This window comes from Ammodytes marinus, assembly GCF_949987685.1.
Source record: "Ammodytes marinus genome assembly, chromosome: 22".
Taxonomy (NCBI): domain Eukaryota; kingdom Metazoa; phylum Chordata; class Actinopteri; order Uranoscopiformes; family Ammodytidae; genus Ammodytes; species Ammodytes marinus.
The window spans coordinates 18,084,500-18,102,061 of NC_137226.1; the positions used below are offsets into that span (position 1 = coordinate 18,084,500).

Genomic DNA, 17,562 nt, shown 5'->3' on the forward strand with positions numbered 1-17,562 from the left:
TTCCTTCACTGCTCTACAATTGGTCAGAATTTCCACGCGGGAAAACTACAGAAATAAACTACAGGAAGTAGAGGTGGAATCGAACCGGTTTGTTTTGATTTAACACGGCAGATTTGAAAGCGCCCTTATTTTGTGATATATGTTATTATTCATAATATTATTAATCAAACACTTATTGAATGAGGGAAAATTTTTGCCACTTGCCATGTCTATGTTATTTGAGATTTGTGGCTGTGGCTCAGGTGGTAGAGCGGGTCGGCCAATGATCCAAAGGTTGGCGGTTTGAGTCCCGCCCTGCCACCTGTGTCATGGTTGTTGTGTCCTTGGGCAAGACACCTCATGCACCTTGCCTCGTGTGAATGTGTATGACTGCTGTATGTTTGAGGTGGTGGTCGGAGGGGCCGTTGGCGCAGAATGGCAGCCACGCTTCACGTTCCTAGGAAATAAAGCGCTATATAAATCCAATCCATTATTATTATTATGGGCTTGATGCTCTGTAACTGGGACAAGACTGAGTGCTGTTGAAAATACTTATTCGAAAAGGCCAACACATATCCAGTTCAAAGGCATATGCGTATTTTAAAAAACACTGCCTACCTCCAGCTTAAAGGTGCTCCGAGGAACTTTCAGTTTGTGTTAATTCTTGCACCCCCTTTAGACAAAAGTGTTTTTACTATGCCAGCTGTTGTTCCTGTGGTGAGCATACCCATGACAAAGGCATTGAGAACAACTATATAAAAATAGCATTCTTTGCACTGATGGTCTTGTTTGCTGTTACATATAATTTATGATCATCAGAGGAAAAATTAGACTGTTCAGAAATAATTAAAAGTTCCTCGTGACACCTTTTAATTTATGATGTAAAGCTGTATGTATGAATTATACTTCATATTCTGTCTCACACAACTCCACCAACTTTACTTTGGATACCCATCAGTTTATGGTGATTTGCCCACTTTGTTTTTTTTACTCTGTACGATGAGGACTGCTGCCCATTCAAATTGGAAAGAAAATCTGCCATTGTTATCAGCAAATCATGAAAAAAATGCATTGAAGGTTTCTTTGCTAATCTGTCCTACCTCCCAACACAGGTGAATGTGGGCAAGATGGATTCTCCCATAGAGAAGTGGAATCTCATCATAGGCAACCTGGCACTGAAGCAGGTAAACGCATACACACACACACACACACACACACACACACACACACACACACACACACACACACACACACACACACACACACACACACACACACACACACACACACACACACACACACACACACACACACACACACACACACCCTCTTACATGTTTCTTTTTGGCGCATACAGTACGGACAAGTGGCGGATTTTCACTTACACAAACATTGATTTTGACAACAAGCATTCTCCAGAATCACTGAGTCCACCTTTTTAAATACGGGCACACCACCTCAACCTACACACTGTCATATTTATGTAACACTTTGGTTATTTTTGCACGTCATATTCTTCACACACATGGTAATTGGTTGAACCCAGGTGGGCATCCACACAGACCGTTCTATTGATCTTTGTCTGTGTGCAGTTAGACTGAGCCACAAGCTGTGCTAATCATCCACCCACACACTGATAAACACACCATTACACATGCCACGTCACTGGGTTTTGACCAGCTGAAAAGTTACGCAACAACATCTGTGAGCCGGAGGTGTTATGTAATAAAACAGTGGTTCTTGAGAAGTGGGACAAAACAGGGTGCAATGTTGAAAAAATACAAACCCTATGTTTAGGCAAATTAAATGACATGTATGTATCCAACATATACTAAGCTACTGAGCTAAGGTTTGACACAACCTCCCAGCTTTTGTCCTTTTTATCAAAATGGGCTTTTTACCTTGCTATTCCTTTTTTTGTGTCAACACCGTCAGACACCAAAAACACAAATACATGTTCCCTCAATTTATGCCAGACCCATGAGATGTATAGTGATCACAAATATTCACCAAGACTGACAGAGGCCACAACAAATATTTTCAAAATGTATATGAAAATACTTTTTTTATATCGATTTTCCTCTATGTTCTTCAGTTGAACTGTGTAATAGAATTTTTTAATTTAAAATGAACAGCAATCAAGATGTGTTTAAAATTTCAAAACACATTCTCATGTTAGGTGACTGGTTAGATTGTCACATACTGTACAGTATGACCAAGCATTCCTCAACAACTATGAAATATTATTATGCAATATATGTGTGTTAGTGTGTCACAATCATGTCTATGTAGTACATTACCTCCCTTAAGTAGTTTATACTTATCCTGTATGCGCTGTTGGCTTATTTTTTTTTACACACACCATAGTGCTTGTTTTTGTCTAATCATTTACCATTGGCTGTCCCCCAGGTTCAGGCCACAGTGGTGGGCTTCCTGGCTGCTGTAGCTGCAGTGATTCTGGGCTGGATACCAGAGGGGAAGTTCCAGATGAGCCACGCCGTGTTGCTCTGCTCCAGCAGTGTGGCCACGGCCTTCATAGCCTCCCTGCTGCAGGGTAAATACACACAGGCAATACACACACGCACACACACACACACACACACACACACACACACACACACACACACACACACACACACACACACACACACACACACACACACACACACACACACACACACACACACACACACACAGGCTGTATGTGTGTCAAGACCCCCCTTCCCCTGGCTCCAACCAGGCTTGTTATTGTGGTGAGTATATCAAATGAGACAGTGCCACACACACACACACACACTGACAGCTGAGAACCACAGTGTAAAGTCAACTGTTAAACATGTCGCTTTGGAGAAGCTGGTAAACTTCTCCCCTCTTTTCCTTTTTTTTATTTGCACAGCTTAAAATGTATAGAGTAACAAAGATAACAAAATAATACAGTGCAAGGAGAGGCAAAACCCCAGTGGACTTATTATCCCACCCAAATAAATACATTTTTTTATAATGATTCAGAAGATTGAAAACAAAGAAAGAAAGTAATGTCACAACTTACATTTTTTGGAAACAAATAAAAAAAAGATATACAAAAAACAACAATAATCACACAAGTAGTATAGAATTAAAGATAAAACATGTGTGTGTCTATTTGGTTGAGCTTTTAAAAAAAAACATTTCTTTGCAGTGCCAAGCAATTTATATTGCTACTCTATTGTATCTACTTTTTACTATTATTGTCACGTCTATGTTTATTTTTTTTAAAGGTGCTTTTCAAATGAAGTTTATTATTTTTGTATATCTTTTTTTGAATGTGTGCATGTTTTCTCCCCTCTTCGTTACAAATGTAATTAATCTCACCTGCATATACTGTAAAAATGTGTTGCTGACTGTGTGTATGATAATGAAAAGACCGTCAGCTAATGTGAATACCTCTAATCAACCGCTCCACCCTACCTGTGTCATGCTCAGGTTTCATCATGGTGGGTGTCATTGTGGGTTCCAAGAAGACGGGCATCAACCCGGACAACGTGGCCACGCCCATTGCTGCCAGCTTTGGTGACCTCATAACTTTGGCCATCCTGGCCTGGATAAGCCAGGGCCTCTACAAGTGCCTGGGTAGGTGGACAGTTTCTACCTTCAGTTATCCCCCCTCAGCCTACATATAGCCTACATAAAAACAGAAGTGAAACAGATGGGACAGGAAGGGAAAATCCGCCAAAATGATTGCTTCTGTGATTTATGTTGTGTTTGTGTTCCACTGCTGTGAAAACAGTTTCCCTTCAGAGACAAAACACACTCAAATGAAATGAAAAAATATAAATTGGAAATACAAACACTCAAATATGATAAAGGAAAATGCTTTTTTCTGCTTCAGCCCACTATAAGCACAAGTTATTATTTTAATTATTTACATATAAACTGATGTTGAATCATCAGTGCATCCCACCTTTACATTGAAGGGGGAAATCCTAAAATCTTTCAGTAAAATTCCAGCTTGATTGGTACAGCTTTTGAAATAAGACTTCATAATAAGTGACTGAGTGTTTTTTGTGCTGGTGAAATGTGTTGTGACCATCAGATGTTTGCCTGTTGGGACTGTAGTTAGGCACTTCCATCAGTCAGCCAGTAGAGGTCCTTCCTGCCTCACTCTGTGTACTCCAGTTACAGTCTCTCTTCCTCCCACCACACATTCCTCATGTTCAATTCATTTCACAGCCAGACCTGTGTTGCACCACCTTGTATCACTAAATACAGTATACTACACTGGAAGCTGTTTTGCTCTGGAAAGCCTGTCACACTAACTAATCCTGTCAGCGCTAATTGTAGGACACAGACATTTACCACTCATGGAAGGAACAAGTTAGCGCTGTGAGCTAAATGTATTAAAACACTCTTCAGATTTTCATATTTCCATGGCAGGGCAGTGCAAGTGAGGCTTGTCTGGCTGTGTCACTCTCAGGACAGTGGTGCTGTTGTTCTCCAGCCCAGCCCTGCCACACCAACACTTTCCCTACTAGATGGGAACTAATGGTCACTTCACTCTCAGCTAAACAGACATTTAAATCGCATGATAACCTATGCAGATAAGAACATAATGCCTCTAATGCTACTAATTTAGAGGCAAACCAGCCTAGCAGAGATGATACATTGCCGGAGTAGCTGCCAAATGGAGTCCACTCTGATTTATTTATAAAGTGCTTTTAACAAACAGGATTAGTATTAGTGCCTTTAGTGAGAGGGTTTAACAATAGATACAGACAGGATTCAGGAATAATGAGAGCATGAGATGGAGCACAAACACCAATAATTAGGGCCAGAGATTGTAAGCATGCACAGTATGTGTGACAGTAAATGGCTGCTATTGAGGGTTATATAAATAACTCCAGTTGGGTCTAGACTCGAATAAAATTAAAATTTCATAGAGACGACAATATCTCGGATATATTTGATATTTTCGATTGAGAATGTCATTACCTGCAGCAATAAAACCGGCAGAATGCTCTACGTGAAGTGCCAGGAACAATTCCATTCATAAATGTCTGGATTAAATAATGTGATCATTTATTAAACAAGACAACTTCAACTAGAATTTTTGAACAAAAAATATCCCAAGGAGTTGCAAAGTTGGAGTGGTTTCCCATTACGGGTTGTTGCTTTAAATTATTTCCTCAATTTTCCTCAACACAGAAGCATCATGCTTTTTTTTCCATCAGCTTTGCTTGGCTGTTTGCTCCAGGTGCTTGAATACCCATGAGCCTCAGCCATCTTTGCTATGGAGAAAAAGTTGGCCACAGGCATGAACCAGAGCTGTAGCTAACTCAAAATGCTGCAAATTTAAAACCATACCTTTTGCTATCATGTTTTTTCCACATTAATATGGGTCCCTGGTGTGGCTAGAGACTCCCAAAGTATAAGAAAAAACAACCCCCTCTCGTTTACTCCACCCCCTACCTTTCTGAAAACCAGATTTCTGTCAAGCCCCCGCTCCCCCCCCATTACAAACCTACTTAGCACTATCTCCACTTGTGTGAGATAGTGCTAACACCCTCAGATACCCCTCGATTGAACTGGCTGTTCGATTCATAAAGGCAGTTAGATTTGGGGCCAATCAGAGCAGACTGGGCTTTTTGGAAGGCGGGGCTTAAAGAGGCTGAAAAGAGGAGATTCATCAATGACCATGTGGTATAAACAGATGTGTATATACAGCTCCGGAAAAAATGAAGAGACCAGTCTGGATTTTTTTTTAAATCTTCATCTCTACATAACTTATTGAAATAGCTCCTAATGTCAAAACATTTATTGGAATTTGGTAGACATGTCAGTAGTTTATAGAATAAAACCAAAATGTTCATTCTACTCAAACATAAGTCTATAAATAGTCAAACGAGAGACACTGAATATTTGAAGTGGTCTCTTCATTTTTTCCAGTGCTGTTTATATGAACAAATTTCACTATGAAGATATGAGATATGAAGTAGCCTACTAATAAAGTGGTTGTGTGATCCTGCGTGGATGCATGGTTAACTCCCATCTCGTTGGCTGAGGCCCTGTTCTCACGGTGAAAATGTGACAGTTTTCCCGTTTTTGGTTTAAAAAAAAAACCCGTTCAGACACAATTTATCTGACATCTTCACTCGTACACATGTTTTCAGAGGAAACGGGACGAAATCGCTGTAGTAAGCATGCCAGGCCAGCAGTGGGCGGTACAAGGTAGTAGTAGATAGCTTTTCCGGTACAATTTGATGCATAAAACCTTACTGTAACCGAAAATTAATGCCACTAACGTTCATAAAGCGGTTGGTGTAAGCTTGGGGTTACAAGTATTGTAAATGACAAGCTTTCTGTCCTCTTATTTCACCCAAAACCGAAACCAAGCACCGTTGTGTTTTCCAAAAAATCCTCCCTGGGAGTAGATCTCAAAAACTTACGGTTTCATGCCTGCGTTTGCTGTTTTCATGTACATGATATAGTGCAACCGCGGGAATTTTTCCGCGTTTGCACCGTTTCGTGTTGCCGTGAGAACAGGGCCTGAGACACATCGTATTCCTCTCTCTTGTAGTTTTTTTACAAAAATAACATATAGGGGAAGGTGGGGTGATTTGTGCATTTTGGAAGTTGCAAAACCCCTTGTTTCTAGAAAACCGTGGAAGAAATTGGAAATGTGACCACATATTTAAGAAGAGCCATCCATTTGACTCATCCTGTAAAGAAGGGAGACACAAGGAATAAGATATAAGCACATTTAAGCTCAAAAAACTGTGTTTTGCCTTTCAAAGTAAAATTTCCATGATCAAGGTTTTTTGATTATTGTGTCTGAACAATTATAGACACGTTTGAAAACATTTGACACATGTTTTAGTGCTTTGGTATGCTATACTTTGAGTCTATATAGTTAGCACAATGTCAACCCTAAATTGCTGCATCATGCCTATTATCCAAAATTCTGGGGATGGGGTGATTTGTGCGCAAGGGCCTGGGTGAGTTATAAGTAAGTAAGTAAGTAAAATGTATTTATAAAAGCACATTTATGACAGTTTGCACTGTCCAAAGTGCTGTACATAGTGCATTCAGTAGGTAAACAATGAAGGTAAAATAACAATAACCAAAATAAAAGACGTAAAGCCCATACATCCACATAAACACAGATAGTAGTGCAGAGGTAAGTAAGTAGTGCAGAGGTTAATGGGGAGGAAACACCAGGGTGTACATATGGGTTTTGAGCCTTGATTTAAAGGCAGAAATGTAGGGGGAATCACATTTGTCAGGTGGCAGTTGGTTCCACAAGCACGGAGCAACTAGTGCAAAGTACATTTCTGAGAGTTGTGCCAGTGGCATGGCTGTATACGCTGGTCACCAAAAGAAAGTGATTGTCTACAGTAGCTCAGAAGAGGGTGACATCTCAATTCCACTTAACGACACCACTGATGAGAGTTCAGATGGCCAGAAAGATGATGATGGTGACTTTGTGACACAAGACAACAAGACAACTTTTTTTCCGAAAGCTATATTTCTTAAACAGTTTATTCCAGATCCAAAGTTTTTATTGCCAGGGATGCACAACATCCTGAAATATATGTACATATTTGAGTTGGAGACATAACTGTCAAGGCCTCACTTTAAAATCACTTTGAGTAAAAAGTTGCACAAATCACCCCACCTTCCCCTATACCTATATTTTTTAACGTATTCAATGTTTGATGCACTTGTGTCACCATAACGCATACTAGCTGTTTGCAGTCATCACTTTGGGGGATCATCATTTCTTTTCTTGTGCATTAGAAGCATCTTGTCATTTCTCAGCTGAAGGAGACACTTGGCATGCCGCACCGTTCCTTTTTCCTGGCAGAGCGTTTGAGCTAAATGTATTTCCACCAGAGAGATGGACAGGAATACCAATTGTTTGTTCATTGGTTTATTCACGACAACAGGGGCCAAGTCAGTGGCATGGTGTCAGAGGGCTCATGTAAACAGTTTAACCTGTAGAAGACCTCAATGGGAGCTTACTCTATATGCATGTAAACTCAGAGGAACTAGGGTCGATGTGGGACAAGGCTCCCCCTCTCAAAATGTGTGCCACAGTATATTTGCGTCAGCTTTTATATTTTAGGACTGAAGGTCTGCCGGAGCCTATTATACCGTGAACCGAACACTGGTTCCCTTTCTGTTTCTACGAGACCAATGGAGATAATACATCTGGGACTGCTTGTTAATGACAATTATTTAGTGCTTGGAGCAATAATCCTGTTGCAAACAGCTGGTGGCGACTGTAAGCAGGTGCTTTGGCCTAATTACTCTGTCAAAATAGTTGTGTTGTGCTATATATTGTAGTTTGAAGAAAGAGGTTTTAGATGTAGAGTGAAAGTGAGAGAAATATTGTCTGTGCTGTTGTTTTTCTCCTTGCCAACTACTTTTTTTTTAACCCTGAATGGAAAACATCTTTTTAAGGGAAGCTGAGAGGGAGAATTTTGTCGGATATGGCAATTTGGTAGCATCTACTGTTAACTGGTAAATGGACTCCACTTATATAGCGCTTTTCACGTTGTTTTTTTTGACATTGTTTTATACACATTCACCCAATCACATACACATTCATAGACCGATAGCAGGGGATTCGGGAGCAATTCAGGGTTCACTGTCTTGCCCAAGGACACTTCGGCATACTGTTAAGGTTTATGGAGCAGATGTTCCTTGGAATGCAAATCTTGTTTTATTTAGTTTGTTTGGTGAACTCCAGGTTGAGGTATTAGGAAAGAAAGTCAAGCAGGATTTTACAAGCTGGGAAGGGCCTTTTGTATGGCAGTGTTGGTCATAGGTTCTTGCAGCACTTTATTCCAGAGTACCATATTACAGTATCTCACAAAAGTGAGTACACCCCTAACATTTCTTCAAATATTTCATTATATCTTTCCATGCGACAACACTGAATAAATGACACTTTGATACAATGTCAAGTAGTCAGTGTACAGCTTGTATAACAGTGTAAATTTACTGTCCCCGCAAAATAACTCGACACACAGCCATTAATGTCTAAACTGCTGGCAACAAAAGTGAGTACACCCATAAGAAAAAATGTCCAAATTGGGCCCAAAGTGTCAATATTTTGTTTTACCATCATTATTTTCTAGCACTGCCTTAACCCTCTTGGGCATGTAGTTCACTAGAGCTTCACAGGTTGCAACTGGAACCCTCTTCTACCCATTCATGACGACATCAAGGAGCTGGTGGATATTAGAGTCCTTGCGCTCCTCCATCTCCCGTTTTAGGATGCCCCAAAGATGCTCAATAGGGTTTAAGACTGGAGACGTGCTTGGCCAGTCCATAACCTTTACCCTCAGCTTCTTTAGCAAACCAGTGGTCGTTCGGAGGGGTGTTTGGGGTCGTTATCATGTTGCAGTACTGCCCTGCTGCCCAGTTTATGAAGGGAGGGGATCATGCTCTGCTTCAGTATGTCACAGTACATGTTAGAATTCAATGAACTGTAGATCCCCAGTGCTGGCAGCACTCATGCAGCCCCAGACCATGACACTCCAACCACCATGCTTGACTCTAGGCAAGACACACTTGTCTTTGTACTCCTCACCTGGTTGCCGCTCCACACTCTTAACACCATCTGAACCAAATGAATGTATTTTGGTCTCATCAGACCACAGGACATGGTTGCAGTAATCCATGTCCGTAGTCTGTTTGTCTTCAGCAAACTTTTTGTGGGGTTTCTTGTGCATCATCTTTAGAATAGGCTTCCTTCTGGGATGACAGCCATGCAGACCAGTATGATGCAGAGTGCGGCGTATGGTCTGAGCACTGACAGGTTGACCCCCCACCCCTTCAAGCCCTTCAGCAATGCTGGCAGCACTCATACGTCTATTTTCCAAAGCCAACCTCTGTGTACGACGCTGACCATGTGCACTCAACCTTCGTAAACTGGGCCGCAGGGTGGTATTGCAACATGATAACGACCCCAAACACACCTCCAAGATGACCAGTGGCTTGCTAAAAAAGCTGAGGGTAAAGGTTATGGCCTGGCCAAGCATGTCTCCAGACCTAAACCCTATTGAGCATCTTTGGGGCATCCTCAAACGGAAGGTGGAGGAGCGCAAGGTCTTTAATATCCACCAGCTCTGTGATGCTGTCATAAATGGGTGGAAGAGGGTTCCAGTTGCAACCTGTGAAGCTCTAGTGAACTACATGCCCAAGAGGGTTAAGGCAGTGCTGGAAAATAATGGTGGCCACACAAAATATTTACACTTTGGGCCCAATTTGTAAATTCTTTCTAAGGGGTGTACTCACTTTTGTTGGCAGCAGTTTAGACATTAATGGCTGTGTGTCGAGTTATTTTGATGGGACAGTAAATTTACACTGTTATACAAGCTGTACACTGACTACTTTACATTGTATCAAAGTGTCATTTATTCAGTGTTGTCCCATGGAAAGATATAAAGAAAAATGTGAAGAAATGTGAGGGGTGTACTCACTTTTGTGAGATACTGTATATCTCAAAAGGTATTGTCATGGATTTCTCTTCAGGCACTGATTAAGCCTTACCTTGCCTTTGGTGATTATCTGACTTTTTATCTAGAGTGAGCATGGTGTGTTGACATGCCACACATATTTTTACAGACAATCATGGTTCAATGAAAAGTATTCAAATGTCTTTTCTTTGGCGTGATTATAATTTAGCTATCCAATTTTGTCTTTTTTTTTCTGTTGAATTTTTAATTGTCATATTTTTTTGTAAAATAATTGTATTCATTGTTCCATGTATGCCTCCAAAAAGGATATTAAGAATGCATCATTTAATACTGCTGTCTTTTCTTATTTTCATTTGAATATATTTCTGTTTGATATTTTATCTTGTACTCAGGTCTCACTTGCAAATGAGATGTTGATCTCAATGTGAATTCCTTAATAATTAAAGCACATTTATATGATGCATGTGCAGTAAATGCAGACAAAAATCGATCAAGTAACAGAACAATAGGGGCAAGTTCATTCTGGGTTTGTGTTTCGTTGACATGAAACATTTGATGTATCGTCCAAAAGTTTTTATTCCTCAAACTAAGTGACTGAAAAAAAGTAATTTTGGCATTGTTACTGAAAGCCAGGTATCATATTGGCTCTGGTAGCAACACATGTCTAACAGTACCCAGACAGTTTGTAGTTTACACTAGTGCATGCTGGGATATAGAGTCCAACCCAAACCTCCAATAATGAAGCATGAGAACTGATGCATCTCTTCCTCTCTCCCAGATTCCTATCCGTATGTGTCATCGCTGGTCTGCGCCTTCTTCATGTGTCTGACTCCGCTGTGGATCATCATCTCCTCCAAACACCCGGCCAGCCGCACCCTGCTCTACTCCGGGTGGGAGCCAGTCATCACTGCCATGGTCATCAGCAGGTGTGTGTGTGTGTGTGTGTGTGTGTGTTTTTTTAATGAAACTGTGTGTGTGTGTGTGTGTGTGTGTGTGTGTGTGTAACTTTGTGTGTGTGTGTTTGTGTATGGAACTTTGGATGTGTAATTGTGTGTATAACTGTGTTTGTGTGTGTGTGTGTGTGTGTGTGTGTATAACTGTGGTTGTGTATGTGTGTGTGTGTGTTTTTGAATGAAACTGTGTGTGTGTGTGTGTGTGTGTGTGTGTGTGTGTAACTTTGTGTGTGTGTGTTTGTGTATGGAACTTTGTGTGTGTAATTGTGTGTATAACTGTGTTTGTGTGTGTGTGTATAACTGTGGTTGTGTGTGTGTGTGTGTGTGTGTGTGTGTGTGTGTGTGTGTGTGTGTGTGTGTGTGAATAACTGTGTTTGTGTGTGCATAACTGCTTGTGTGTGTGTGTATATTACTGCTTGTATGTGTGTGTGTTTAGTCTTCAAAGGGGATATAACCGCTAGTCTGAGTCTGCAACTCTCCCAGTGTCTGGTTTGCTTGATGACTCACCCTCTCAACAAATTGCAGCACCCAGGCACACGCACCCTCGGGTCCCCTTGAGCCTGGCAGCCTTTACTCATACAGCCAGTAGGAAGGCATTGATTGGCTCGCTCCCTCTCCCTCTCACTCAATCTCTCTTACGCTCGCCCCTCAACTTTCGTGATACCACATTTTGTCAGGCTTTTAGGGAGGATTTAGGTAAAAATACAAATATAAATTCTCGACACCATTAGCTGAAATTGAAAAAAAACCTTTGTTTTCTATTATGTAATGTGTTCTCTCTCTGAAGCACCACTCAGTACTTCATCTTCCTTTTGTGGCATTTATTGATAAACACTAACATTCATTGTGGACAAAATGTAGATGAAGACAATGCTCTCTCTCTCTCTCTCTCTCTTTCCATGCCCCTTTTTGTCCTTCTCTCTCTCTCCGTCTTCCACACACTAGTAACACTAGTTAATGATGGTATTATTGTGTTTTTTTTCCTCTACCCAGTATCGGAGGGCTCATCCTGGACAAAACCGTGTCTGACCCGAATTTGGCTGGCATCGTAGTGTACACCCCGGTTATCAATGGTGAGTCACACAGTCTTGGCAACGGCTTCTTCCTTCACTCTAAATGGCCTCAAGGTCTCAAGCCCCCCCCCCCCCCCCACACACACACCCACGAACAGACAAAGAGAATTCTGTCAAAGACTTACTCCAAAGGTTTTAATGTAATAACTTCCTAAATCTTTCAGGGATTTAGAAAAGATATATACATATGTAAAGGACACCTCGAAGCTCCTGAGGTTCCATTGCTCTAATCCAACATCTTGTAGTATTTCTGCTCTGTGAAGGCAGGATCCCCTAGTGCGTATATATTTGACCTGTTTACTGCAATCCTTATCTTTGACAGACTTTACCTGGTTAACTGGACGACAAATGATGCCTCAGGAATCACAACCCCTTGACTCTAGAATGGGTTTTAGTTGGTGAGCTGGTGATCCTGCATTTTCCAGAATGACTTTCACACTCAAATCTGTCAATAAGGTGCCTTGATCCTAGGGCCCGACCGATATTGATTTTGGAGTGCCGATGCCGATTATTTTCAGAGAAAAATTATGATTACGATTAAATCGGCCGAAAAAAAAAAAAAAAAATCCCCCAAATATTTAATTTTAATATTAATTAAAAAAAAATGTTGAACCCTTAAATATATATATATACCTTTTACTGTTGAAAATATGTACAGGAACTTTTTCTTTATTGCAATACGCATTGTCTAAAAAAATAAAGTGTAACAAATATGTCTAAATTCAGACATTATGCATTTTATCTTATTGCACCAACCCTCTGGAACTGGAACTCCCTCCCCCCAAACATCAGCATCTCAGACTCAATAAACTCATTCAAAAGTCAACTCAAACCCGACCTCTTTAAGGAAGTATAATGACACCTGACTCCAATTCAAACCTTATTTAAATTTGTTCTGTATTTTGTTTTCTTTTTCTACATGTATGATTCTCTATGATGTAAAGTGTCTTTGAATGACCTCCAAAAAAGCACCATATAAATTCTATCAATTATTATTATTATTAACTGTCAAGCGATGACCAATGCCTCTGCTATTGGTTGCAGGGGGAACTGCCAATGTATTACAACACACCTGCTGTTGCTGTAAATAGGCTATAGCATTAATGCTATTCAATTAGGCTACCTCCAGGGCAGAAATACATTTCACACATGATTGCTTGAAAAAAAAAAAAAAATCGGCAAAAAACGGCCGATGCCGATAATTCCGAAATATGCGAAAATCGTCCGATAAATCGGTCGGGCCCTACTTGTTTCTACCTGTTTGCTGCTGTTGTCCATTGCTGCTTTGACTCATGGATAATTAAGACTTCATTTTCCCAGAAATAAAACTTCAATATTTGCTATCACCAGAGGACCCTGGCATAACTTTAAATGAAAGTCTCTTCATTCACCTTGTGTCGAGGAACATTAGAGGCATCACATCAGTAAAGGCAAATGTACTTATGCAAACTTCAGAAATTTTGAATGTGTATGTTGACTTAAATCTGTGCCAGGAAATATGTGTGGTGAGAGGTAGAACATGTGGACTCTACAGTGGTTAGTTAAATGCTTTTCTTAATAAGATTCAGTCTCATCTGCACTGCGCTCTGGTGTCTATTTTAAACAAGCTGTTTTTAACTTGGAAGTGTTGGTCTGAAAGCAACTCTCTCTCTGTCTGTTGTTTGTCTGTCTATCCTACTCAGTTTTTTTTTTTTGCAATTAATGAGGAGTGTGGCCTTTGGAGCGGAGATATAGACAAAGTGTTTCTATACACAAGATGGATGACCCGCTGTAGAGTCTATTTGTCTTGTTGCTCTGCCATTCTCTGGTGGATGTGAATGAATGGGAGAACAGAAGGGAGAAGTGTGTTCAGGCCACAGTGCTTCAAGAGATGAAGGTTACTAAAAAAAATGAGATTCGAAAATGCTCATCAACACACAGCTCCGGAAAAAATTAAGAGACCAGTCTGGATTTTTCTTAAATCTTCATCTCTACTTAACTTAAAGGCAATGCTCTTAATGTCAAAACAAGTATTGGAATTTGGTAGAAATGTTGTCAGTAGTTTATAGTATAAAACCAAAATGTTCATTCTACTCAAATGGAAAAAAAAAGTGTTTTTCCTCGGTTAAATCTAAATTCCAATCATTTACAGTCCAACAACAATCCTCTTTAACGAGAGAGTTAAATTCCAACTATAAAGTAACGCAACATTTATTGGATTGCGAGCGACAGAATTCATAACGATCAATTATCGATTATTGATCAATCATGCCACACCATTAACACAACTGGTCCCCTTGCCTCTTATCTTCCACTGTTAATTAATTAGCTTGGGCCCTGGCACCTCCACAATAACAGATAAGCTTTTTCATTTAAAAATGGCATTAATGAGACACATTGAAGATGCAGTGTGATTCTTGTCTCTAATTGGATTTCTGTCAAGGCGCAAAAAAACCAACCGGAGCGTGAGTCTTGTTTGTGAGGAGCGAGGATGATTTATTTGATTTTATTTTGTGTGTGTGTGTGTGTGTGTAAAATATTCAGTGTCTGGAAAAAATTCTCCAGATCTCGGCAAACTTCTTTTCACTATCTCTGATTTTACAACAATTTGTATTCATGGCTGAGGTAAAACGACGAGGTGTTTCACTCGTTTGCCCCCCCCCCCCCTCTCCCCAGCTGATTTTAAAATGCACCACGGGCCTCCTGTTCTAATAAAGAAATACAATTGAACAAAGGGGCGTACAGGAACTGAAGAGTGTGGAACGGGGCTCTGGCGTAATGGATGGATGTTGGGTGGTGATTTAGAAAAAGAAGCAGGGGGAAAAGAGATGTGTGGAGCCAGATTAAGAAGAGATGGGTTAGATGAAAGAGAGCCTCCATTATCAAACTCTGACCTCCATTATTACCATTGAATATATCAGGGGACATTTTATGCAGTTTCGCTCCAGCACCATATAATATATGCCTTTTGGCTGCTTAAATTACATTAATATATATATTTTTTTTCCTAAAGGTATTCTGTTGTGTTTTAATACAGGTATGGAGGAAGTCTCTGCCAGTTCATTTCATGCTGCACTTGTTCCCTTGCTGTACCCATTCCATTAGCACAACATTGGCCTGTCCTACGTTTTCAATTCAAATTCAGCTGCGGGTATCATTACAAACATCTTTTTAAAATACCTTTGATGTGGCTTTTCCAGCCATGCAAATATCACATTAATGTTGTGCTTCTCATACTGCAGCTTTTTTCCACTAGACAGCACTCGGATACAGTAGATTCTTTAATCTTTGCCTGTCATCTTGGCATATTAGCTTCTTTTTTTCATCACTTCCCTTCGTTTGTTTGTATTGAGATAAGGTGTGTCTGTCTGCTTAACATCTCACTTCCAGCAATAAGACATTCTCCCCCCTCTTCTTTTCATGTATTTGATCTTGCGTTTGTGTTTTCAAGTCACATCCTAGGTGTCAGAGAAGTTGAAATAAACCTAAATTAATTAAATATGGAGGAGACAGCTATAGACAGGCAGACAGCACCTCGGGGTAGAGCGGTCCAGTTGAGAAGAGCCTGGACCCCCTGTAGTTCCCCAAACCCCCTCCTCTTGTCAGACCCACTGACCTGAATAAGTCAGATAATTACTCCAAAATCTGACTCTCCCTATGCCCGCCCCCCCACCCCCCGTTGAGAGCTCGTAAGAACGCCCTCAAGGACAATAAAAAGCCAGAAAGTTCCAAATCCAATCCAAGAGCGCCATTATTTTAATTTAAACCAAGGTTCGACCAGAGAATGGGAGCGCAAAGTATTTTTCAAATTGCAAACTAATATTTCTCAGATATTTGGTGTGATATACAGCAGGTTGGCACAAACACCTGCTGTTTGCTAACAAAAAGTTAGTCGTGGCTCACCCTGAGGGCACACATCCTGCGTCTACTGCGCGTCTGACTTTGTTAATACACTACAGCGCCACACATTCAACCTCGGACGCGCTGCCGACGGCCGTTGGAGGCGCTTCTGCAGCGACGCACCACGTCACCTCAGCAGACATAGCCTATTTTTTTCCGGAGAGACCCGCGTCACTCTCAAGTCTTTCTGCTTTAACTGATAGAGAAATACTTTGTTGACAGTCATATTGACTTCTTCCATTGTAGTATGTAGTTTCACAATTTCCTGGTGTGTCCCTTTCAAAATTAAACTTACCACAAGTGAAAAAAGAAGGGGGAAAAAAGGCAATGAGGCACACGGATAACTGTCAAAACTCAATATTAATCATATGCATCATAATATGACATGAAATAATTTCATAATAATGGGAATTATCTATGAAAACTCTGTCTGTCCTGTCTTGTCTACACAGTAGAAAGACAGGGCTTTTAGAAGAAGCGCTGTAGCAGCAGCAGCCGAGATGTTGCATTTGTGACCGAAAACAGCCAGCGAGACGACACATTAACAGACGCGCTCCTTAGGTAGACGCAGGATGTGTGTCCCAGGCCTTAGATTCAGAATGTAAATTAATAATGAAGAAATATGAATTAAATTAACTAAAGAAAACAAAAGAAACTCTTAGATCTTTGGAAAAACACTTGAGGATACATTGTTTGATTTTTCACCAGGTTCTATTCTCTTTTCTCACCTATCGTTTCCTCTGGTCTGAATCAGTTATTGAAGATCCAAAATGCAGCGGCATAAGCCACGTGAGGACGTTCTATTTCATCTTTCATCGGTTAGATGTGCGCCTTAACAAATATAATACACTTCTTCTAAATGAAAGTAATCATTGCTTTCATGAGTTGTGACCAATTTACATCGACGGGATTCGCCGAATGTGTATTGTCTTTCTTTCTTTGTTATCTTAACTGTATATGCCAACCGCTCCCTGACTACAGCTATATTTGTAACATGCGGAAATTGAGATTGACCACCAATCTTCTCACTTGTCGCTTTTGTCAAGAGAACAATCGGGTGCATTGAACTTTTGCTTTTAGTGTGTTCACATTGCGGGGGGGCAGAGCTAGTGTGAACGCTCATTGTGAGGTTATGTCTGTTTACAATGCCCAGTGGGGGAGCGGCCAATAAAATGTCACCAGGCTGGACAAAGAGCACACAATAGATCCAATTAA

At 40.5% G+C, this 17,562-nt stretch overlaps 1 protein-coding gene across 1 annotated transcript in view; it reads left to right on the forward strand.

Moving 5' to 3' along the window:
- Positions 1–17,562, forward strand: part of slc41a2b (solute carrier family 41 member 2b) — a 37,472-nt gene that overhangs the window by 8,547 nt on the left and 11,363 nt on the right. Inside the window, exons 5-9 of the mRNA XM_080050763.1 lie at positions 1,092–1,163; positions 2,389–2,533; positions 3,442–3,588; positions 11,221–11,368; positions 12,389–12,468. Coding sequence (XP_079906889.1) covers positions 1,092–1,163; positions 2,389–2,533; positions 3,442–3,588; positions 11,221–11,368; positions 12,389–12,468 — 592 coding nt within the window. The remainder of the gene's footprint in view (positions 1–1,091; positions 1,164–2,388; positions 2,534–3,441; positions 3,589–11,220; positions 11,369–12,388; positions 12,469–17,562) is intronic.